Source organism: Carassius gibelio, chromosome B12 (assembly GCF_023724105.1).
Source record: "Carassius gibelio isolate Cgi1373 ecotype wild population from Czech Republic chromosome B12, carGib1.2-hapl.c, whole genome shotgun sequence".
NCBI classification, from domain to species: Eukaryota; Metazoa; Chordata; class Actinopteri; order Cypriniformes; family Cyprinidae; genus Carassius; species Carassius gibelio.
In genome coordinates, this window is record NC_068407.1 from 8,170,898 (window position 1) to 8,195,375 (window position 24,478).

At 36.5% G+C, this 24,478-nt stretch overlaps 1 protein-coding gene across 2 annotated transcripts in view; it reads left to right on the forward strand.

Annotated features, from left to right (window-relative positions):
* Positions 1–24,478, forward strand: part of atrnl1b (attractin-like 1b) — an 87,194-nt gene that overhangs the window by 29,036 nt on the left and 33,680 nt on the right. For both annotated transcript variants that reach the window (XM_052570798.1, XM_052570797.1), the window contains exons 20-26: positions 282–375; positions 5,303–5,355; positions 8,139–8,233; positions 8,374–8,452; positions 10,752–10,909; positions 16,124–16,185; positions 21,966–22,044. In XM_052570798.1, coding sequence (XP_052426758.1) covers positions 282–375; positions 5,303–5,355; positions 8,139–8,233; positions 8,374–8,452; positions 10,752–10,909; positions 16,124–16,185; positions 21,966–22,044 — 620 coding nt within the window. The remainder of the gene's footprint in view (positions 1–281; positions 376–5,302; positions 5,356–8,138; positions 8,234–8,373; positions 8,453–10,751; positions 10,910–16,123; positions 16,186–21,965; positions 22,045–24,478) is intronic.

Here is a 24,478-nt window from a genome sequence, read left to right on the forward strand (position 1 = left end):
GTGTCACTGAAGTTTTCCAGAATTGCTCTGTTATAGTATTAGATAAAAAGACCTCATTCCTTATTGAAATCAACCTATTTTCTTTCAATTGAAGCGCGTTTCATAATTAAATCATGTTTAAGCTGCTAAGCTGTATTTGTAAAATGAGTCTCGTACTTCTCTGTGTTTGTTTTCACACAATGTTTTTTCTCTTTCCTTCCCCCTTCTGTTATCTTTACATATCTCTATACATTTCTCATCCTCCCGGTTTTGTCTGGTCCCCTCTCACTTTTCTTCTTCAGCCTGTAAATGTAATGGCCATGCCAACGTGTGCCAGGTGCTGACGGGAAAATGCTTTTGCACCACCAAGGGTATCAAAGGCGACCAATGCCAGCTGTAAGTACATATGCTGCATGCAATCATATTCTTATATAAACAAATACATGCCAAGACTTTTTGTTTTAATATATATAATAAATGCTTGTTTAAGTAATACGTTAATATACTTGTTCAGTAATTAATAATATATATATTTTTTTCTTAAACCCAATTGAGGTTGTCCTGGATCTTTCCCATGTTTAGTTAATACTTCCACAGCCCTTTAATCATTAAGCCCCCTGCATTCCATTTAGCTTGACTTTGTGTCCTCACAATTTCGGCTAAAGCTGACCTGCAGACGCAGCATATTTTGTCTGCATTTGTGCACACACTTTAATACCACTAATGGAGGTGGATGTTAGGTGTGGGAGTGTGCTGGCGTGTGTTTGTGACTATTAGAGAGACCAATTCTCTTCGAGAATAATGAAACTCAAGTGCTTCACTCACTGCATTGTTATATGTGCATGCAGAAATTGTAAGGAGTGGGTTGACCAGTCATGCTTATTTAGGAGACGTGGGTGTGAACTGAATTTCCCACTCAGTTGCTTCAGTCACAGAAACAGAAGCTTGTGCGCAGCTTGAAATCCGGGCTGCTGTATTGCATTCAGAGCTACAGCAGTGGATGGTGGCACCTTTGTTGTGCTCTCTTAAGAGCAGATGCTTTGTTATAGGCTGACGTGCAGTTCTGGGATATGAAGAGGTGTGCAGCTCCTGGAAGGTCTTACTTGATGCTTTAACAGTTTTATGGCAGGAAACAGGAAGCTGTGTCCTTTGTCCCTGCAGGTCTCTTTTCACACTGTATATTTTGGCACCACAGCACATTTTCATCAGAAGCAATGCTAGCTACAGCTGCACACTGTAGTAAGGTAATGACTCAGGAGAAGTCATCATAGAAGGCATGTTTCCTTTGCTTTACTGGTTCCATTGTTAAAACTGTTATTGTTAAGTTCTGTTTTGTTTACATGAATGTTTCTTGCATATTTCTCTTCAATACAAAACTGCTCTGGCAGTATACTATAAATTACAACATTACAATTCAATCTACTATGCAAAAACATATGTAATATGTCCAGTATAGTTCAATTCCCAAATGATTGATTCTTGTGAACTGGTTCTTTTTTTTAGTGAATCAAAAGCATGGTATGACAAGTATAATTCAATTACAGAATAAGGTAGGTTATTTTAATGAGTTCAGTCTTATTAGTGAATCAGAAACATGCAGTATCATCAGTATATCTTGATTCTGAGCAAGTGACTCTTACAAGCAAGTAGTTCTCTTTAGTGAATCAAAATAGCTTGAACCAATTACTGAACAAGCAGCTCTCATGAGTTGGTTCTTGTTAAAAAAAAATAATAAAAAATGTGTTTTGATTCCTGAACAAGAGATTTAGTTCTTTTTAGTGAATCAAACTCACACAGCAGTGTTGCTTAATGTATTAACAATTAATGTTTATGAGCTCTAAACAACTGAAGTGATCAATAATCAGATGTACTTTGCTTTTCAAATTATATAGAAAATCTATTTCAACCCAGCATTCTGCTGTGTATGATATCTAAGGTGTTGGCAGAAGCTTCTCTTTTAAAACACACACACTTTTTTTTGTCATTTCATTTTGTGCGTGTGTGATCGTGTACACAATGGGAGATGCTTGTTTTTAATTGTGTGTAACCCAATCAGGCCAAGCCAGGTCCGTTGATGATGTATTCAAGCGTGTCTTCATCACAAGGACAAATGAGTGCACAGGCTGCAGTCGAGACGGCATTACCACTTCCTGTTTATTCCTCTCCTTCTCACTCTGTTCTCTCTCTCCTTCATTACTCAAAGCGGACAGATGCCATTACCCATCCTACGTAACGAGGTCCGTAATGAAGACCATTTTTGTCACGCACAAATACTATCACACACAAAATGGTTGATTAAAGACCTGATGTGCTGCAGTGATCGCTCGCCGACCCCCTTTTAATGCGCTGACATTGTGAAAGAGCAATTCAAAGTTTCCTTTCACAGTCCTGATCAGGACTTCAGAGCATCACGTCATTCTCCTTTGCTATCAGACGACAGCTCAACGAGAGATATTTGAAAAGATACACATGATTAAAGAAAGAAAATTGATGCAATTTGAAGCCAAATCATGCTTGATTACTGTAGAGTCCATCATCATCTTGATAGAGTGTCATGGAGTGTGTTGTGTGTGTTGTGGCACTCCAGGTGTGACCCAAATGGGGATCAAATTATGGCACTACTGAGAGTGCATTAAAGCATGCACAGCGTGTAGGTGCACTCTCACTGGAGATTAAATTAAGATACTGAGAGTAAGAGTGCATTATGTTTCACCGCCCTCACGGAGTACATTGTGTATATGTGGGCATGAACGTTGGAAACCTCTCCTTCTGATTTGCAGTGTATGGGTGAGGGAGAATAGTCATTTTTGAAATGTCATCCAGATTAAAGGCTAGGGGACTGATATGCAGAGGTTTTAAAATGCCTGTGGTGCAGTTTGTCCTGTGTCCTCTGTACCGTGGTAAAACTGTACTCTACCTTGTCCTCTCATATTTATCACCAACTCTCAGAAAAAACAATATGAATGCTTCAGCTCCTTATGATAAAGGTGGATCCCTGCAAGCTAAGGGCAAATATATTTACAGTATGAGATGGAGGTCTGTGTATTTTTAACTGTGAGGATAGTGCAGACTAGTTGGTGTATTTAAAAGGTAAATGTTTTTTAATTTTTTTTTTTTCACATGGCTGGATGTCGATCCAGTTTTCCCAGTTCTGTTTGATTCATAAATCAAAATTGCTCCTGAATAAATGAACGGCTAAGTAAACAGAACATAAATATGGAAGCCCATTTCAACAAAAAAACAACAAAAAAAACTAACAAACAAAAAAAAAAAAAATGCTTTGATAAAGAAAATACTGTTAATTGAAAAGTAAAATAAAATTATAATATAAAATGTCATAATTATGACACAAAAGTCACTGATGGCATACTAAGTCATACTAATTATGCGATTTAACTAAAAAAAAGTATATATAAAACATCTGACAGAGACAAAAAACATAACTGAAATAAGTTAAAATTATAAGATGGAAAGTTATGATAAAATAAAAAATGCTGTTGAAAATGACAATTATGAAATAAAAAGTTGCAATTTTGAGATGCTGTCATGATTGTAGGATAAAAATTCATTAAAACATTTTGACTTAATTGACATTTTGTCATAATTATGGCTTTTTATGTTTTAATTATTATTATAACTTATAATGTGCTTAATTATGTTTTGCCAAAGCACTTAGTAAAAAGCACAAAACTCAGTTACAGGATTTGATTGTGAATCGGATTGTTTGATTTTGCATGTAACTTGTGAGGACAACTCAATAGAAAACTTTTTTTTTTTTTTTTTTTTTTTTTTAATGATTTCATGCATATTTTATTGCATTACATTCATTACAAACCCTAAAGCCAAATTTGGTTGAACTGCACATGTAATGCGTGTGAACTGGGAGCAGTGTGTTAGATTCGCTCCACAGTAACTAGTCCAGAGCCCGGCATTCTGCATTAACTATAACATTGCTTCATTTACTTGTTAAAAGTGGATTTAATGATTGATTGCATTTGCACTTCAGATACGCTTACAGGACAATGGCGTGAATCGAAAGTGAATTCCCTCTGTAGAAACTAAGTTGTGAGTTTGCTGTGAAGAGAGGGAGTGAGCGAGTTGTGCTCTCAAATGAATGCAGACTCTAATTGGACCGTCAGTTCCTGGCTCAGAAGAGCAACCGGATGTGTAATCTGCTTAGGCTGGGGGAGAGCTGGGTCGACAGCGCTGTGTTAATTGTTTAGGGTGTTAGAGATTGAGGTAGAGGAAGCTTTGGGCTGTCTCCTGGCACTCTCTAATGAAGCTGAGGAAATAAAGGACTCCAACAACAGAGTGGAATTACATAATCTGCCTAAGTATGGAAAGGGACGAAGATACCACAGGCACCACACAAATTCAAACATTTTGTGATACAAATACAACAAATAAATTAGTTAATTTACTACAATTTTTTCTATTTAGAGGTTAAAAAGAAATGTTAATTTTTTTTTAGAATGTATAAATGGTAGCAGTATGCAGATATCATACAAACGCTAAGTACTGGCTACGTTATCATGGGTTTGATGCATGATAGTGGCAGTAGGATTGATTTTTTTCTTCTGGATATTATAATGTAACATAAGTAGCCACCGACCTTTGTACTGTATTGCAACATACATCATCAGAGTGTAACAGATTAGTAAAAAGAAAATAATTTTGTGCAGGGACTTGGATATGCATCGGTTGTTGATTGTTTTTTGAGATGTGGGCTTTGCATATGAATATGAGGTTCGGAGAAGTGCTGCATATGTCACCAGAGAGATGTTTGGTTATGACATTTTGATTAAGGTCAGAAATTTTCTTAAGTGAAACGTGCATGGATTAATTGTTCACAATAAGATCTGTAAATATAAATAGTGAACATTTTTGCAATATTTAATAGATTCAGTGTTTAACAAAGTTTTTCAGCATATGCAAAAGAACATATTTACAAAATAAGCTACGTGATTGGTTGTCTAGTTGGTTTTTAGGAAAAACAATGGATGTTCATATGCATGTGCACATAGATATGCATAAAAAAGCACAGATGTACAGATACGAACTACAAAAAAATACGCCTGCTAAAAATATTAAACCTTAAAAAAAGAACAAAAAATCTAAATAGCAAAACGTCTCGATCCTTATTTTATTTTTCTTATTTTAAATTGAGTAACAGCCTTTTTGTTTTGTTTCACAGTCCATTTATTTATTTTTAGTGTTTAGTAATTATTATGACATTTGCATGTTCAGATTCATGCATCAGATATCGCATTGTCTCATTACTTCATGCACTTCATCTAAATGGTTTTTTTTCCTCTCTCTGCAGTTGCGATTCAGAAAACCGTTACCTTGGCAACCCCCTCCGAGGAACCTGTTACTGTGAGTATGCTCTATCTGAACTCTGACCTTAACGTAATCCTGTTGTACCTTGAAAATTCATCAGACTCTGCAGACACTTTCAAACTCGGAGGCTGTCTGCCATTTAATGAAATTAGACTCCGGGGGCTTACGATGCTGGGAAGCCATGCGCTGATGCACAACCACACAACAAGATAAAAGCGGTGGATGAGACATTCTGATTTGTCAGAAATCAAAAAGTAGAGATAGATCTCTTGAGCATCTCGGAAGATCTGCAGCAAACAATGTTTGATTGTTTGTGCAGGGCTCAACTGCTCAGCACTAGGGGGCAGTCTTGTAGTATATCAGAAACTGTGTATTCCCTGGGTATACATCTGTGTTCCTCTTTCACTTTTTTTGCAATTGCTATCAGCAGTCATCATGGAGTTTGAAAAGGCTAAATGCAGTCAGTAGCGTTTAGGACATCAAATTTCACTCAATCCGGCCAGCATTATCCCCGTTGTCATCAATCAGGATTAAATAAAGCCTTCAATTCATCAATCAATTTCCATCCACTCCTCTCCCTGTGCGTCTGTTAGGTGAAGTGCATGTGCTCGCAGGCTTCTGGCTCAATTGCTATTTAGAAGAAAAGTGTATTACGCAGCCGTATTTTCTCAAATAGTGTCCTGTAGGGGGAAGTGTTGCTGGAGAGTGGGCCGTAGGTGACGATATGAGACTGGTGAGAGCGTTAAGCCCTGTCAGAGTGTGTAAGCAAATGATTCAAACTAATTAAAGACACAAGAGCAGAAGTTTGGTGAATATGGATCCAGTAGGAAGTGGGAGCTTTCTCACACATGCAAGGTCTGACTTGTGCATTTCCGGAAGCAGCAGTAGCACAAGCGCACTCAGTGTGTTCTGTCAGTGTTACTTGACTCACCAGCAAAGGACATTGATCCTGTAAAAACTGACTAAACTGACCAGTAAGACCTATTGTTCATGCATCATTTTCTCCTATTGGTTTGCACTCAAACTCTGCCTGCTGACCAGCTCTCCTTGTATTTGCAGTGGGCAGCATCTTTAATGACCTGAATGGAGTGCATTGCTATGGTTTCTGTTGTGTTTTAATGTTGAAATGGAAATGTGATGTTTCCAGTTTAGCATTACAGTGTTCTACCTTAGTTGGTTCAGTAGATTCAGATTAATGTATTTATTTTAGGACACTTAATCCAGTGCACAAGAAAAAAGTCAGAAGCGACCACAAGCCATTTTTGCATGTTGTTTTTGACAATTTATAGACATTTCAAAACAACTTTTAAGAGACCCTAGACTTGGGTTAAGAAGAAATAAAACGCTTACCGTAATAAAAGTCTATATACACTACCATTCAATGGTTTGATTAATTGTTACATTATTTTTGTTTTTACTGTATTTTTGATCAAATAAATGAAGCTTTGGTAAGGATAAGATACTTTCCACCAAATCAAATAAAATTCTGTCATGATTTAGCTACCCTTATTTTTCTCTTTCTTCGGAATTTCTTTTTTTCTTCTTTTCTGTTGAATATAATAGGATATTTTCATAAGATAATTAGTGGTAACCAAAACAGTTTGGTTACTTACGTTTTTCAAATGATCTTTTAATTGTTTAAATTCTACAGAAGAATGTCAGTTCTATTTCATACAGGTTTAGAACAACATATGGGTAAGTAAGTAAGTGTGTTTGAGAGAATGAATTCCAGATTTGGCAACAATCAGACAGTATAATGATCACGTAATTGGTGCAAACAGTCTATGATTAGTTGTGTATGGTCTAACACAATAGTTGAGAACATGTTTCTTTCTTGGACTTAAATGTTTTTTTATATTCCTGTTTAATAACTTACAACTTTATGGCTGCCATTCCTCTCAGAACAGCTGTCTAACTATTGAAAGTCACTGACCATTCTGTTTCATCTGTGGAAAAAATCCAGCATATGTCACCTGAATGCTTCAAGTGCAAGCTGGGGGATGGTTTTGTCACCTATAGATAGATGCATCTGCAACTAATTTTAAGAAGTGACAGTGTTCTTTCTGGAAGGCTGATTTAATGGAAAGAAGGACTGATGTTCATAGCAGTTGATTTGTAGATCAGCACTACTCTCAGTGTCTGAAAGTTACATGATCTTTCAAGCAAAAATATAGGAAATGTGTGGAACTATGATGCTTCCATGTCTCATCTGAATTGATTCAAACCTTATAAAGACATTCGAGTTGATGGGGAGTGAAAAAGATGTTTACAATGCCATATTGTGATTCGCACAAACAGCTGTTCTCTGAGAGATGCCTGTGGCAGCATTCAGTCATTTAACAGCCCAGGAGTTAAGAAAAAAATCCAGACATTTCTTTGACTTTGAAACAATGCTTTAAGAGACCTTGAGAAAGAAAAAAAAAACTGTACCTTAGTATCTTCCTGGTCAAAAATTTGGAATTTATTGTTTAGTCTTAAACTTTTAAACCTTTAGGCCTAGTTCTGGTAAAAGATAACAAGTTCTTTTATGTAACTAAGAAGCGTAGATTTCATATACTTGTAGATGTCATAAAAACAATTGAGCTTAATCAGAATGAATGCTTATTAAAGTAATGACACACTTAGAAAGGAGGTATTAATTTAGTGCAATTAAAGTGACTGATGATTCATGTAGCTCTTCAAAGTAGCCCTCTTATTGTAAGAGTGAATGTGCGCAGCTCTTTCGTGATGTTGTTTAAATGGCAACTTTCAACCATTAACTTTACAGAGTTAAATGATGTAAAATGTGGGTATTAACAATAGGGTTTTGATCTGAACAGATAACTTGCTGATTGATTACCAGTTCACCTTCAGTCTGCTTCAAGAAGATGACCAGCACTACACTGCCATTAACTTCATGGCCACTCCTGAGCAGGTCAGTCATAGTCTACTTATCTGAGAACAGAAGCAACCGAATGGTTTACCAGATTGTGATTATCATAGAGATTGTCAGTTAGATTGTCAAAAACCATATAAATCCATACTGAAACTTCATTTTCTCTTTCCACTTTGTAGACCAGCAAGAACTTGGACATGTCCATCAATGCATCAAACAACTTCAATCTGAACATCACTTGGTCAGTTGGGTCAACAGGTACTGACTACTCTTCTCCTCTGCTGAATATTTACCCTTGTTTTGTTGCAGAAAAGTTATTGCTTTTGTAGTATTAAAGTAATATGTTGGCTGGGCAAATATTTTTCCTTTTTTGCATTTACACACTCAACAGCAGGTTGCCACACACTCAACAAGCAGGAGACACAATTCAATAAACATTTAAGTGGTTTTACAGTCTAAAAGCTGTCAGCATATTTAAAGCACCAGATAAAACAATAATAATAAATATTTAAGTATTCTAATACTTCAATTCTGCAAGAATGCATTAAATTGATCAAATAACAGTAAAGGCATTTTTATCATTCCAGACTAATTCTGTTTCAAATAATTGCTGTTCTTTTTAACTTAATATTCATCAGAGAATCCTGAAAAAAAAAAAAGAGATGCTGCTAAAAATTCAGGTTTACCAACACAGGAGAAAAATCATTTTAATATAACAAAATAAGGGCGTTCACACTTGGCATCTTTTTGACAACAAAAAGTTGACGAGCATTTTTTTAGTTAAAGAAAAAGCTGGCAGTGTTTTGGTTACAAATAGCAGCCGAGGGCATCTTTTGTTGCTATAACAACAGCTGCAACTTCAGCCTAGCGCTGTGTGCTGCAGAAATTTCTGCTTTTTAAGTTAACAGGGAGGGTAATGTTGGTTCACAACGACGTTGTGGGAGCGCAACATTTAACGGGAGAAAACTATATGGTGGCTACAACAATTTAATTCAGTAGCTCTGGCGACATATGTTTTTTTTAGACTAGGTAGTTTTGTACTCATATCATACAACTCCTTGTGCTCCGAAACTAGTGCGATCTGTCTATCGGCTGTCTTTTCCTTTATTTATTTATTTTTTTGATTTTGTCATGACTTATTTGCCACTCACTTATCATTGGTCAGATGTCAAAAAGGCACTTCATGTAGGGCATTTTTCAGAAAAGTAGAATTTATTTATTTTTTTTACTTAAAAAAAACGTTCTGAGCTGCAGAAGGGTTTTAAAAAGCGCTCAGGACTTTTTTTGAAAACACTGTTTACTCCATATGATTATAATGTAAAACAGATGCTGGCAGCTCTTTAATAATATCTCACAGTAGAACCTGATTTTCTTTATATAAAATTAAAAAAATCTTACTAACCTTAAAGTTTTGAATGCTGGTGTAAACAAGTCAACCTTACTAATCAGTTATGTGTGCCTTGTTGACCGTCGCATGCATTCTCATGTTAGCATAATATCCTAATGGGTCTGACACAGAGATGCTAATGCATTCCTTGTTTGACTGCAGTGTGTTCCTGGGTGTGTTGGGTATTTTATAATTGACAGACACTCAAGGACGTTGCCATTATCCTCTATTGTTTATTTCTGTAATCACCTTTTCGTCCAAACAGTCACCAGCCAATTTTTTTTTAATGTGACTTTGACATTCACGCTCCTCTTTAACAGGTTCACTCCTCTCCTTCTCGACCTTCCAGCTCCCCTCAATTATTATTTGGAGTGGTGTCTTTCTGTTTAAAGACACTCTCCCCTGAGAAGGGCTTCTAACAATAGTCTTGCATGCAGCTCTGAATTCTGGGGCTGCAGCGTCTTCAGGAGCACTGAACGATTTCAATTAAGATAAACATTGCCACGTAGTTGCATTTGGGTTGTCATTTTGAGGGCTTTGTTTCATAGAGCTGGTTTGGAATGACGATTGGTAGGACTTAAGCGTTTCACTAGACAACTTCAGGAAAGTTTACAAAGTCTTGATAAAATAGGACAAAGGCTGCTTTTCTTTTCAGCTCCTCCAAGTCATTTTTTCTTTGTTAAATTATGGTTTTATACCATGTTTCTCATGTTTAAAATAGATAATGAAATTGTTACACTGAGAGGTTGATTTAAAACTCATTTTCTCCATGAATAAAAACATCAACACATTGCTAAACCGTATCCGGTTAGCTTTGTTGATTACTGGTGCGATTACTGGTGCAATTCACTGGATTTGCATTGCTCTAAGTCACCCTTATTTAATAGCTCAGAAAAATTGTGGCAGTCACACTAAATTTTAAGCATGCATCATTTTTTTCAGACTCCACAATAAATATATGCAAAGATTTTTTTGTTTTTGCTCAGGATTTTGAATAAATACGTTTATGTATGCAAAACCTCCAACATGCACCTCCAACATGCAAAGGTCAATCTGTGACCCTTTAGGGTCAATACTTAAATTAAGAGGAGTTATGAGTTGTATCAAATGCCTTTTCTGAATGCCTCCTTTATGTATGAATTAATCTATCGCATTCTTTAATCTTTACAGCTGGGACGATCTCCGGGGAAGAGATCCCCATCGTGTCCAAGACCCACATTAAAGAGTACAGAGATAGTTTCTCTTGTGAGAAATTCAGTTTTCACAGCAATCCCAACATCACCTTCTACGTATACGTCAGCAACTTCTCATGGCCGATCAAAATCCAGGTGAGGAAACATTTTGACTGGTTTGGCTTCTACCTGAATGTTCCTTTGTGAAATGGAAATCCACAAAAACAAGTGCTTCTAAAAAAAGATCCAATGTTTCTTGATATGGAAATCAATTATTCAGTTATGCACTGGGAAAGGTTTGCATCTTATGGTCCATAAAATTGAATCAGCTCTTAAGTGGCAATGTTTTACTTTGCCAGATGCCTAGACGACGGACATAAAATGACATTGCTGGGGTAATGTGCAGACCGATGTTATATCATATATATATCATAGAAAAACATTTATGTTGAATCTCCACTGGGGTATATTAGTCTCATTATGAAGGATGTTTGCAGTCTTTATTGCCTGCAATCAAACAGAAGGAAAGATATACATGCGAGTGCACAGGTAGTTTGGTTTTAGACGGAAGAAAAATATCTTGTCAAGATGAAACATCAAGCCTCTATTTATCTGGAGCCATTTAAAACTTATAGTTATCCAAATTGTGTGTGTGTGTGTGTGTATAGTTATAAACTGTAATAATATTTCACAATATTGCAAAATGATTTGGTCAAATAAAAGCAATCTTGATGATCTCCAGACTTTTGAATGGTAGTGTGGCATGAATGACCAGAATCACTGCAGCCGTTTGAGACCATTGAGACTTGAGGAAATGTGCTGCAACAGAGTCTTATCCACCCTGACACTCCCCTCCATTTCTCTGTCCTCTGAACATTGCTCTGAGTGTGCCGCCCAAGGCTCGATGACATCAGCACTACATTATATGGTTGTATGGCTGGCTCTAATCAAGACCGTGCGGTAGAATATCCTCAGCTCTGTGATCAGACATAGATGTGATCTGGCATTATGAACTTGCGCCCCAGCTGTGGCTCTGGTTTTAACAACATAACACTTCAGTGTGAAATGACATTACTTAGACTTGTAAGACTTGGACACCGTAACAGAGCATATGTAACCAAGCATTCCCTTTCATTGAGCTGTTCTTAGATTCTAAGGAAGTGATTCTGAATTCTTGGGCATTATGTATGATGTAGTTGACTCTTTGGAATATTATAATATATTATAGTCCAATATATAAATGTTACATTTTATTTTATTATTATATTATTATAGCATTCTTTAATATTTAGAATTAGTCTAGTTAGTTGTCAGGTAACATTTAAATTTGTATTTTTTTTTCAGTTTTATATCAATTAACACTAAATGTTATAACATTGTCAGTTAGCAATGACAACACTGTTTGGGACTGAACAAATTAACCATTGTTCAGTGCAACCAGTATTTCTACTTATCTTTACATTTATTGATTTAATAGCAATGAACAATCAACTAGTAATAATGGTAGTGATTTGGATCCTGTTCCCCCATTTTGTCCAACCAACTTTTCAAAAAAAAAAAAAAAAAAGATTTCCATACAAAATATTTAGAATCAGTCTGTATGTCTGTAAAGCATAACAAGTTATTGTGTCTTTAGAAATCTTCAGGAAAAGTAGTTTAGCTAACTGTGCTGGTGGTGACACATTATAGTTTTTATTATGCTAGACAAACCATGAATGGTTTAGTTCAGAATATTACTTGTAAATTAAATAAAAATAAAAAATGTGTAATTTGCAGATAGATGGAAAGAGAAGGCATATTAGTCTGTATGCTTATGTCACTGGTAGATGGTGCACACTGGGTAATGTCTGCTCCCCGATGTCTTTCCCTAAATGACTAGTCCCTGAAGGAAAAAGTAATAACCTTCTATATTGGTAATAAAATATATTACACAAAATATGATAAACACTTATAGCAGCCTTTAGAGGGTTCGATGTTGAACAGGTTTTCTGTGCCTAGTGAAGCTATTTATAAAAAAAAAAAAAAAAAACGCACCACAATAAAGGAAGATTTCATCTGGTCGATATCCATATGGTTTATAAAGATAACCACCACAAATCCTCTCAACCTTTCTGTCGTTCATTACCATTCGCCAGCTGTGCACCGAGACGCTCAGATAGTGCACGTCATTTGTTGTTACGACTATCTCCAACAGCGAGAATACACCTAATATTGATCTGCATTCATTCCTCTGTTCCTCTATCACGTATGAGATGAGTTCCTCTGATAAGGTTCATTTATTTACGTTGGGCTTGCAGACCTTCATCTCAGTTGAGCTGTGTTCAAGCAGTAATAGTTTTCTATTAGATTTCCCAAAAGCAGAGGCACTTATTTACCACAGCGATGCATCATTAAATCAAATGGACCCCTGTGACACAGTGAGCTCGCTCTCCTTTGATGTTTATGATCAGAAAGTGTGATCAGTATTTATTAGCTTACTGAGGAAATTGGGACTGTGGAACTATGCACATAAGAGGACCCCGACCTCTCTGAAAGCATCAGATATTAGATATGGAGAATTGAAGTGCTCTCGTTGTGCAGGAAACCCAATATGACAAAACATTACTGCTGTCTCACTGTCTCATGGGTCGGTGTGAGGTCAGCCGGTATGAACAAGATAAATAATCCATTTCAGGCATGTATGTGTAAGCTTTATTTTATTTTATTTACTTTAATGCTACTATCCCACAACAAAACTGTTCAGTGAATGTAGTCAAATTCACAATAAATTAAGCCATTTGAACCAACAATAATTTATTTGAATGGATTTGTTGTAGTGTTGTTGTGTAAATTTAAATGAACTTTGTTATGGTTACAAGATGCAAATGCTAAGGTCTCAGCGACATCTGAACTTAGGTTGTCTGCATCTGCTTACACACCGCTGTGCAGTTTATTCTCCAAAAAGAAATAATAATACTTATTATGACTATTATTATTTCCAATGTATATTAAATATGAATGTACTTTATTTTATATAAAAATATAAAACATTTTATATACAGTGTTCAGTGGTGGCCATAATGATTAGAACACTAGTATTTTCACCAGCTAAAAATGGTTTTAAGTCAGTTTCTATCTTTTGCTGTATTGTGTCATTAGGAAATATCAGTTCATATATTTCCAAACATTAATTTCAACATTAAATGTAATAATCCAGTGAGATTTTTGTTTGCACAAGGAGTCTGACAGCAGGAATGACTGTCTGGAATGACAAGAAGAAAAGAACAAACTAAGACTAAATCCAGAAGAACTGTCTCCAAGATGCTTTATTATGTAATATATATATTCATTATTATTATCACCATCATCATCATCATAGAAGGCTTTAGGTTTGGACACAGATTTCACAGTTAAGGTACAATGCAGAGTTGCTTGATACTCTCACAGTTTCCTCTCTACACTTTATATTATATTTCTTTAGGAAAGATTTTCCTGATAGTCCTCTCCAGATCTCAGATGCTTTGTTAGTGGTTCTGCATTCTACAGGAAGATGAGCAATTCCAACCGATTTATACAATTATCTAAAAGATGATGATTGATGAAATCATAGTTAAATTCATGTTACTGGCAGATGGCATTTTTATATATAAGATAAAGAATGTATTGTATTAAAGCTCGAATTTGCAATAGGTTGGAATGAAAATTACTAAAAGTTAGAAACTGCTTGAGTCACAGCATAGTGAATGCGCTGGAAGGTCATGAAGATAGTGGTGGTAGACCAACAAGGACAGCATTTCTTCTAGTATTCTAGCTGTAGGAGGCTAGAACATGTTTACATACGTGTAAAAATGTATACTATTTTTTTTTTTGTAAAAAAAAGATATGCAGTACCAAGAATTATTTTATTTGTATATGTTCTCATATGATTTACATTGTCTGAATGACCTTATTTAGTAGAGTTAATGCCTTGTCTATGTGTTGCTTCCAAAGCATCGTTAATGGCACAACAAGGTACTGTCTCACTGAGAGCAGTGACTTACCCGAGCAAGTGGTGCTGCTGAACAACTGCTCTTTTCAGTCCCAGCATCTTGCTTGCTTGTCTTTGGGGACAAAAATGGTTCAGCCCTAATGGAGTGTTAAAGCTTTCTCCAGCTCTATCTTTAGCCCTAGTCGTGTTCCTGTGACAACGGCTTAATAAAATGAATGGGCTTTCCAAAGGACCTACCCCGCTCTGCCATTGTTGCATTATTCATCTGGTGAGTCAGGGTGACTTACAAATTTGTACATTTAGAACATTAATCCATTTATTTTTGCTGGGTATTTATCCAAGTAGTTATTTTCCTTTCCTTACGGGATGCTAAGGGGAACACAGCTTTTCAAAAGTGTGTTGATGCTTAGTTATAGCCCTGCAGTATTCACTGCCAAACCCATGACGTCTTACTCAAACAAAGTGTCTTCTGAAACTTGGCCAAAAATGTAGCTTGTTGACTAAACCATAGAGTATATCTATATGAAATCTCTGAATAAAACACCATTGACTGAACCAATTTGAGTGACCAGAATAATATATCAGGAGAGACATAAGCAGCACAAAACATATTCTGCTTCCACTTTATATTAGTTGTCTTTAACTATCTATGGACATCCCCAAAAATAATTGTTAGGTACAGTGTACTCTTTATGTTCATAAAAACGTGTTTGCTGCTATTGAGGTAGATTATAATTAAGGTTAGGGACAGGTTTTGTGATATGTTTAGGTTTAAGGGTGGAATTAGGGTTAGGGTCAAACGTGTAATTATAGATGTATTAGCAATAAAGACATTGCTTCAGATACTTCAAAACTTCATGTGATATCATCATAAAGGGCATAGTAGTTTTACTTAAAAAATAAAACTTCTGTCATCATTTACTCACCTCATGTTGTTCCAAACTTGTATGAATAAATATGTGAATAAATGATGACAGTTTTTGGGTGAAATAACCTTTAAATTCCATAGTGCAAAAATGAAGCCAAGTTGAATGTGCAATTACAAACTTTTATCCAACATTGTAATTATGTGCATTCCTTGCCAGGTTGAGCTGCACCTGTACATTTAATTCTAATGTAAACCACCATCCCAGAAGGCAGACGTTTGGCATGTGGGTAATGCCTGAGGGATGTCAGCTCAGGTAGCCTTGAACAGCCATTATTCCCTCCATTTAAAAAGGGATGAGGAAGAAGAAAAAATGATGTACATGATGGCCCCTCAAGCAAAAAGATCTGTTATGACATCTCTTGTGAAGGACCCTAGCCGCAAGCAAATGTCTTCATCATCTTTTCATGTAAAGAGCTGTTCTTTGGTAACCTGTCACCCCATCATTTATCTCACTTTTGCTATTGTCCCTTCACAGATCGCCTTCTCTCAGCACAACAGCATTATGGACCTGGTGCAGTTCTTTGTGACATTTTTCAGGTGAGTGCTTGACATTTTCAAGGTGTGATGTAATATAAGTTGATAGTGACAGCATCTTTCAGCAGTTAAGCCCATGTAGAATCATTCAACAACAGCCTGCCTGTGTTGGATTCCTCAGCACATGATGTCTCTCATGCCTTTTCTCTTTTGGAGTAATGAGTCAATGCTGAGAGAGCTCTTTAGACCAAGAGGAAATTAGACATAATTACATTTAATGTCCTTCAGCTTTACCTTCTTGCTTACGCTATCATATTCAGCCGTAGTCCTAAATGATCTGATGTAATATGCTTTTATGCAGTCAAAATGGCGAAATGTCATAAGAAAAAGATCCTTAGTCATTATTGTAGCAGCTGATTAATGGAATAGATCCCCCCCAAAAATGAAAATTGTCATTAATTAATCACCCACCTTTTGACCTTTCGTTCATCTTCAGAACACTGGTTAAGATACTTTTGATGAAATCTGAGAGATTTCTGACAGAGACATAGACAGCAATGCAACTTCCAAGTTCAAGACCCAGAATGGTAGTAAGAATATCACTAAAAAAGGCTGTGACTTCAGTTGTGACTTCAGACTTCACTGTGGATCAGTGTTATGAGGCTTTCTGTGCACTAAGAACATTGCTGTTGAGCCACTGATGTCACATGGACAGTTTTAACAATGTCCTTCCTACTTTTCTGGGCCTTGAACGTGGAGAAAGCTCTCAGATTTCATATAAAAGTATCTTAGTGTTTCCGAAGGGTTTGGAATGACATGAGGGTAAGTAATTAAATAATTTGCATTTTTGCCTATTTTGCCCTCATGCAAAACTCCCCATTTTGAGGATTCCTTCTGAAATGACTGGATTTTGCCTGATAATTTTCTTATAGCAATTGTAAATGTGTCTGTTTATCTTTAATGCATATTCCAAGTCTTTTAAAGAAAATTAATACCTAAGTAGAGGGAAATGAAAGTTTATTTTAAAATCTTGATATCCAGTTTAGTTCTTTTTGGTACTATATTACATAAAACTGTCCGATTTAGGAAAAAAATACTTGTTGAGAGTGAATTAATTTCAGTACATTTTTGATTCGGTTTATAAATTGAGTTGACTCATGAAGAGGAAGAATATTTATAATGACTTCAACCTTGTTCTGATTCTCATATAAAGCTAACATGTCTTCAGAATATAATGCAAACCACATAATACAATGAAACACATTAATGTTGCTTTTGTGTCTTTGTTAAATCTTGAAAACACATTTCAGCACCTTTTTTAATTGCAATTGTATACAACCAGCACTTTACTTAAAAAAAAATTTACAACCCGCTTTTTCTTCAGAATTCCTCCTTTTAAGCAGCACAGCAGAAATAGATTCATATTAAAAATGGAACAAATTGAGGGTGAATAAGCAATGACAGCGTTTTTGGTTTTGGCTGCACAAGATGAGACAAAATACAACTGAAAATGAACTGTTGATGTTGTAAACAACTTGCTACCATGCAGGGCTTCATGCAGAACTACTCTGCCCCCTCGTTTGTACGAGGTGTCATTGCCACAAGGTAGATCCGTCATCCTGATTTGTTAATTTCTGTGCAATTTCTTGATTTTTCATTAAATGCACACCTGTTCCCATTATGTCTTATCAGATTTGGTTGTTGAGGGGATCTTTCTCTTTCTGAATGGTCAATCTCTTGGTGCTGCTGCACCCTCTGGGTCTTGTCCTGGATTCAGATCATTGTCCTGGATTAGACACCCCTTCTGGAAGCTGGTGTCAAATCCTGATGCACTCCGACACGGGGTCAATTTATGCTCCAAACAGTCATGTTATACAGCTCGCTTGTTTCTGACTGCCTGGGCAATCAGTTTAACTAGTTAGCTTCAAGCTTGACTTAGTGTGTGTGTGTAGTCATCAACACTTGCAGCACAAGCATGCTTCCATTAATAGAAAATTAAAATGTTTGTAATGGAAGCTTGGCATTTCCTTCTAGCAGTCTGCTTAATTCAAACGTACCTTCAGAAACACCTTCAAAAGCGTCTGTTCACAAACATTATTTATTCTAATATAAGTGAAGAAAGAACACAGTCTTTTGAGGTGAATGAGAAACTGTCAGGTGTTGAAAAACATTCTGTCATCTGGGAAGTTCACATGCTGTTGTGGGAATAGTGCTCACGCATCATACAGGAAATTGCCCTAGCTTCAGTGCGTCTCCCCTTGACATCTAGAAGCAATAGGTGAGAAGAAGCATACAGTTGATTTCAAATGCTTCAGTGGATGTGTACTTGCCAGATTACTTGTTTTAACCTCATAAATTGCTGTGGAAAATGTGCCATGACAAGGTTTGGTACAGCTGTCAAATACGATAAAGTGTCAAACAATGATTTTTCTTCTTTTTCTTATTCTTTTTTTTAAGCATTCATCCATAATAGTGTTCACCCCTCACATACACTACCGTTTAATATTTTTAAGTCAGTTATGTTAGAATATTAGAATGATTCTAAAGGATCATGTGACACTGAAGACTGAAGTAATGGCTACTGAAAATCCACCATTGCTATCACAGGAATACATTACATTTTAAAAGTTATTAAAATAGAAAGATATTTTAAATCGTAGAAGTATTTCAAAACATTGCTGTTTTTACTGTATTTTATGATCAAATAAATGCACCCTAGGTAAATTGCGAACCCCAAACTTTGTGAACCGTTGTGTGTACTAGGGCTGCACGATGTGTCGTTAAAGTATCGATATCGCGATGTACGAATCCACGATAGTCACATCACAGGATGTGCGATGTAGGCTGTATGGGCCAGCTGCTCCCCGGCCCTTGACTAATGTAATTTGCGGATTAATTGCACAGCTTAACCATCATAGAGTGGAAGTTTATCATTTGCATGTGTTTTTAAGTGAGAGAGAGAGAGAGAGAGCGCGCGTGCGAGAGAGAGAGAAAAAAGTAAGAAAAAAATAGATTAGATTTCATATCGCAATATATATTGCAGAAAAATAAAATATCGCAATGTGATTTTTTTCCCAATATCGTGCAGCCCTAGTGTGTACTGTATCTCTCCCTAAGAAAGTGTCACTCTTTAAAAAAAAGCTAATATTTAGGCATCGTTTTAAGGGAGTTACCAGTAGGCAGGATTTGTGCTGTCAGTCAGGTTTCCTCCAATAAGCGGTTTCCTGATTTTATCAATGTGATTTGTGTTTTTATTCCACCAAGTCCGATAGCAAACTCATGACAGCGGGAATCAAGACTAGCCTCAGGCAGATTCTGTTCCATTACCAGGACAGCTAGAGAGATGGTCGCTGACAGTGTATATGTCTCCTCACATCTGCCCGAGTTATGAACCGCTTCTCCGAAATACAACAGATTACAAGTAGAAATACACCAAAACTGCCACAGATGCTGCCTAACATACAAACCTGTTGCATGACTTTCCTCATAATATAATCTTTCCAGTTATTATAATCTAAAAAATGACCCTCTCTGTAAAAAGGGCTCTGCAGGGGGGTGTCAGAAATGTATCACTGATTGAGAATTTGTCAGTGTGCAATCTGAAATTAGAGTGGATACAATGAGCAATAGCGAAAATGCATTTCCACCCTGTGAATGGCTTTTAACAGTCTCTTTGTTAAATGCAAAATAATGCATTTGGTTCAAATTCCTGCAATCCATTTGCTTTTGTTTAATATCTAGCGCATGCTGTTCAGTCTTCAGGATTAGACAAGAGTAGCTCTCCTCACAGGTTTGCTATAACGGTCTCTTTTTATCCGTTATGCACACCGATTGCTTTATTCAGGTGAGACGGGGATGTGCCTCTTGATGTCTGCGTCTGCAAAATCACCAAAAATGTCCTTCAGATGATTTCAGTTCCCAGACATTTACTCATTTACATGGAGCTCAGTGAGTCAGCAAACTGTGACGCGGAGTGATTTGACAACGAGTTTGACTAAACATCGATTGTAAGAGGGGTGTCATGCCATACAATCGTCCTTTGGATCCTACTCTCACTGCAGTGAGACAGTCAGGGATGCCAAGAAGGCTGAAAATGGTTGCTCAATTGGCAGAAAATGAAATCATCAGGGGAATGATAGTGACATTTTTGTGACATATGGTCTTGTTGATGTCAGTAGTCCTTAATGAGACTGAAGAAACTCATCTGGCCTAAGGGGAATGTGTGTCACCTTCATTGCGTCGTTTGTATCTCCTAGTTCCTTTTCTGTTCGCTGTCCATTGCTATCTCTGACTTTCATTTTTTTGTGTTCTGTTATTAAAGTCTAATGTTAATGTTGCAGAACATATGAACTGAACTAGAAGAAGAAATTCATATCTTTGGAATAACAAAGCATTTTGCCCTAAAACGTTGGCTTCTCTGTTCTTCCTCCCACAGCTCATTCCACACATTTCATACTGTCTTCAGCTTTGAATGTTCCCCAGATGCTACCTTTATTTGCTCACTTTTACTCAAGCCACCGAATGTACCGTCACACGAGGGGCGAGAACCTTTTAATTGCTTTATTTTTCATATTAGTTTGGATTCCAGGTGGAACCGCGGAGGGAATTAAGTCCTGTTTACTGCCTGCAATGCACCGGATGAAAGGCTTCGATCTGAAGGGGGATTTCTCCTGCACTGCTACTTAATCGAGCCATTCAAGTTTCTCTCTTCCCCATTCGTCACCAATTAGCTATTATCTTCAAACGAACCCAAGATGGCGTGCGTTTAAAAGCATTAAAAGGATTTCATCATTCTGTTTTTTTTTCTCCATGTCTTTTTTTCATCTGTGCGAACCATGAATTAATTTCACACTCAGATGTTTACGAATGCTCACATATCTCCGTAAATACAGTCAGCAAAAGTAATTTCCTTACAATTCATGACTTTGCTGTTGGCGCAGATATTTAAGATTGTCCTTTTAAAGCACACTGCCAGACCATAACACTTGACTGAAAAAGATCAGATTTCTCAGCCTGACCACTGGAAGGCCTTCTCTTCTGCGAATATCAGAAATGTGTTGACATTAAACTTTTGTCCATTTACTTGAATCTTTTAAGTGGGATTATCTTTTATTGGGCTGTAAAATCTTTAACAAGATCAACAAAGCAAGCAAAGTTTTGGCTTGGTTTGACCAAGTTTGGCTTTTCATATTTGCTGTCTGTTGAATGGTATAAACATAAATCTGTCAATGAGCCATTCTTACTCATAGTGCAAAGCTATGAGAGGCAAGTGCTGCATTACAGAAACATGAAGTTGTGTTTTATTAATGCAGCCCTCTATCGACACCTTGGTAATTGAATTGCCATTGGCTAGTACATTTTTGTACTGACTGCTAACTGCTTGAATAAACTCCTCATAGTTACACAGAAATCTATATTATATAAAGATTTTGGGGAAGTCGTGGCCTAGTGGTTAGAGAGTATGACTCCTAACCCTAACGTTGAGGGTTCGAGTCTCGGGCCTGCAATACCACGACTTAGGTGCCCTTGAGCAAGGCACCGAACCCCAAACTGCTCCCCTGGTGCCACAGCATAAATGGCTGCCCACTGCTCCAGGTGTGTGTTCACGGTGTGTGTGTCTTCACTGCTGTGTGTGTGTTCTTTGGATGGGTTAAATGCAGAGCAGGAATTCTGAGTATGGGTCACCATATTTGGCCGTATGTCACTTCACTTATATTATAAATAGTACAGCAAATTATATACAAATACATATATAAATTTATACAATTTAATATAGAGATAGATAGATGAAATTTCTACATCATGTTTAATCTTTCCATCCCTTCTTTTTTGTCACCCCACAGCTGTTTTCTGTCACTGTTGCTTGTAGCTGCTGTGGTGTGGAAGATCAAACAGACCTGTTGGGCCTCCAGGCGACGAGAGGTATGTCACAAAACATAAAGCATAAAGCTCTTTTCATCACAAGAATATACAGTAACCATGATACGGACATTGGATGCTTTGTGTCAGAATCCTTGTGATTTTCAATATAGCCAAGTATCTCCTGATTAATTCAGTTGTTTGATATTGTATCATATTTTGCATGACTTTACACTGTGGTAAATCTGTTCTCCAATTTCTGTTTTGTGGTTTTTCCTTCACATGGAATTTGAGTAGATGCTCTGAGAAGTGCATATAAATGACAGCCACATGAAACAGCTCTGCAGAGTCCAATGCTTACAAACATGCCCATCTCCCTAATTAGGGACCCTTATGAGCCAATTAGCTCTGACAAGAGTTATCTAATGCAGTTTAGAGCAGACTGAACGATAAGCGCAGCAGATGTCTGCACATCGAGAAGAGAGATTCCATTCTTCCACTATATCTTCTGCCTTGCTTCATTTCGTTGTGGCAGAATTACAGGCTATCAAAGGGTCTAGGTTTTGGATAATGAGTTAATTTGCTGCGTGGTAGCACCCAAAAGTTACTATAAGGTATCCACGAGAATGATTAGGCAATGTCGTAGTGCCCGTAATGCGCTTATTCCATTTTAATGGACAGAATTGACATTGACAATCAGGGAGGTTGATCTCTTTTGCTTCTGTCCTAATTGATGTATGGAAATAAACAAGAGTTATGATTGCAGCGATCCAAAGTTATATTCATCTAAAGAATTAAGTCCAATAATGCGTGATGGGGGCAGATGGGCTTCCACCATTAGCATTCGGCTCACTGCAGAGCTGCACTCCACAGGTTCAGATTATCTGTTTGTTTCTGCCCTCAAGTACTCTACAAAAAGCTTTTATCTTTTAATTTAAAATGATTGAAATGTTTGAGGAGGCACTCCAGAAAAATAATTGCTTCTGAAAATGTATTTTCTCCTTCCCTTTTGTCTTGATCAAGAAAGAGCCTGAATGACGTGCACCTCATTTTGGCACCAATCATTTGACAAGGTCACGTTTGAGATTTTTGTCTTGGCAGCACGAGGTGGGGACAGAAATGAAACTAAGAGGGATTTTTCAGAGCTTTTCCTTTCATTCAGAGGCATGCGAATAGTGGTCATTTATTGGCATTTTGAAGTGTGACTTTCAGTTTTTATGATTATAAACGAAGAAGCTGTCCTGCCCTGCAACCTCCGATTTGAACGTCTTTTGTCCTGACTGACTTATTGAAAGACATGAGTTGAAAGCAAAGGACATGTTTATAACTTCCATTATGTAAATGTTCTCTACTACACTGATTTTGCCTGAGAGATCAAACAAGGGGATATCTAAAAAGCAGCAGTGCTCAACACAAATCAGTGTTTGCCTTTGATTTCCTTCAGTGCTTCGTTTCCCGGAAAATTCTAGAGAACGTCTCATTGTCATCTGCCTGGATATTTGCACAGTTGCGTTTGCCTTATTTCGTTTTCAAATTTAACTCTAAAGTCTCTTGTGTTGAAGCACAGTGCTTGAAAATCTGGTTAAAACCATCCAATTAGGGCTTAACCTCATGCATCATGCAATTATTTGATCTCTCAAACAACATTTTTTGTATTTAAGAGATTACAGTATGTAATCGCTCGCTTTCCTCTCTCTCTCCCTCACTCTCACACACACAGAGTGTTTTTTATGTTTTTAAAATAAGTCACTTTTGCTCAGCAAGGCTGCATTGAATACTTTCAAATATTATTAGATTTTGAAATAAGATTTTTTTCCCCCCATATATTTTAAAATGTTATGTATTCCTGTAATGGCAAATATGTATTTTCAGAAGCCATTACTCCAGTCTTCAGAAACTGTTCTAATAAACTGATTTGGTGCTCAAGAAACAAGTCTTATTATTATAAACGTTGAAAACAGTTGTGCTGCTTAATATTTTAGAAAATGGTGATATACTTTTCTGGATTCTTTATTGAATAGAAAGTTCAAAACAGCCTATATTTGAAATTGATTTTTTTATTTTTTATTATATGTAATAAGTATTATATCTATAATTTAAATAATAAAAAGTGATATTAACAATATTAAGAATAAAAATATAAATATGTAATCTTAAAAAGTATAATTATTTGATGCATACATTTACTTGCAGCATTTCATATGATTAAATTTAGGTGTTATTTTTTTCAAAATAGATTTTTCTATTTCTCAAAAACATTTTTCTATTGATGGGTGCTCATTTAGTCAGCATGACAATTCCCACATCACATGTGTTTTCCTGTACTTATATTTTCAGAATTATTTATACTGAGGCATAATTTGGTGGTCAAATTTTCAGATATCTGTGGGGTGGAGATGATATACAGTATTAGTGGATTCGGTTGGTAATTATACAAAGCATATAAAGACTAAAGCATAGATCCCAAATATAATGAATTGGTCAGATGATTCTTTAT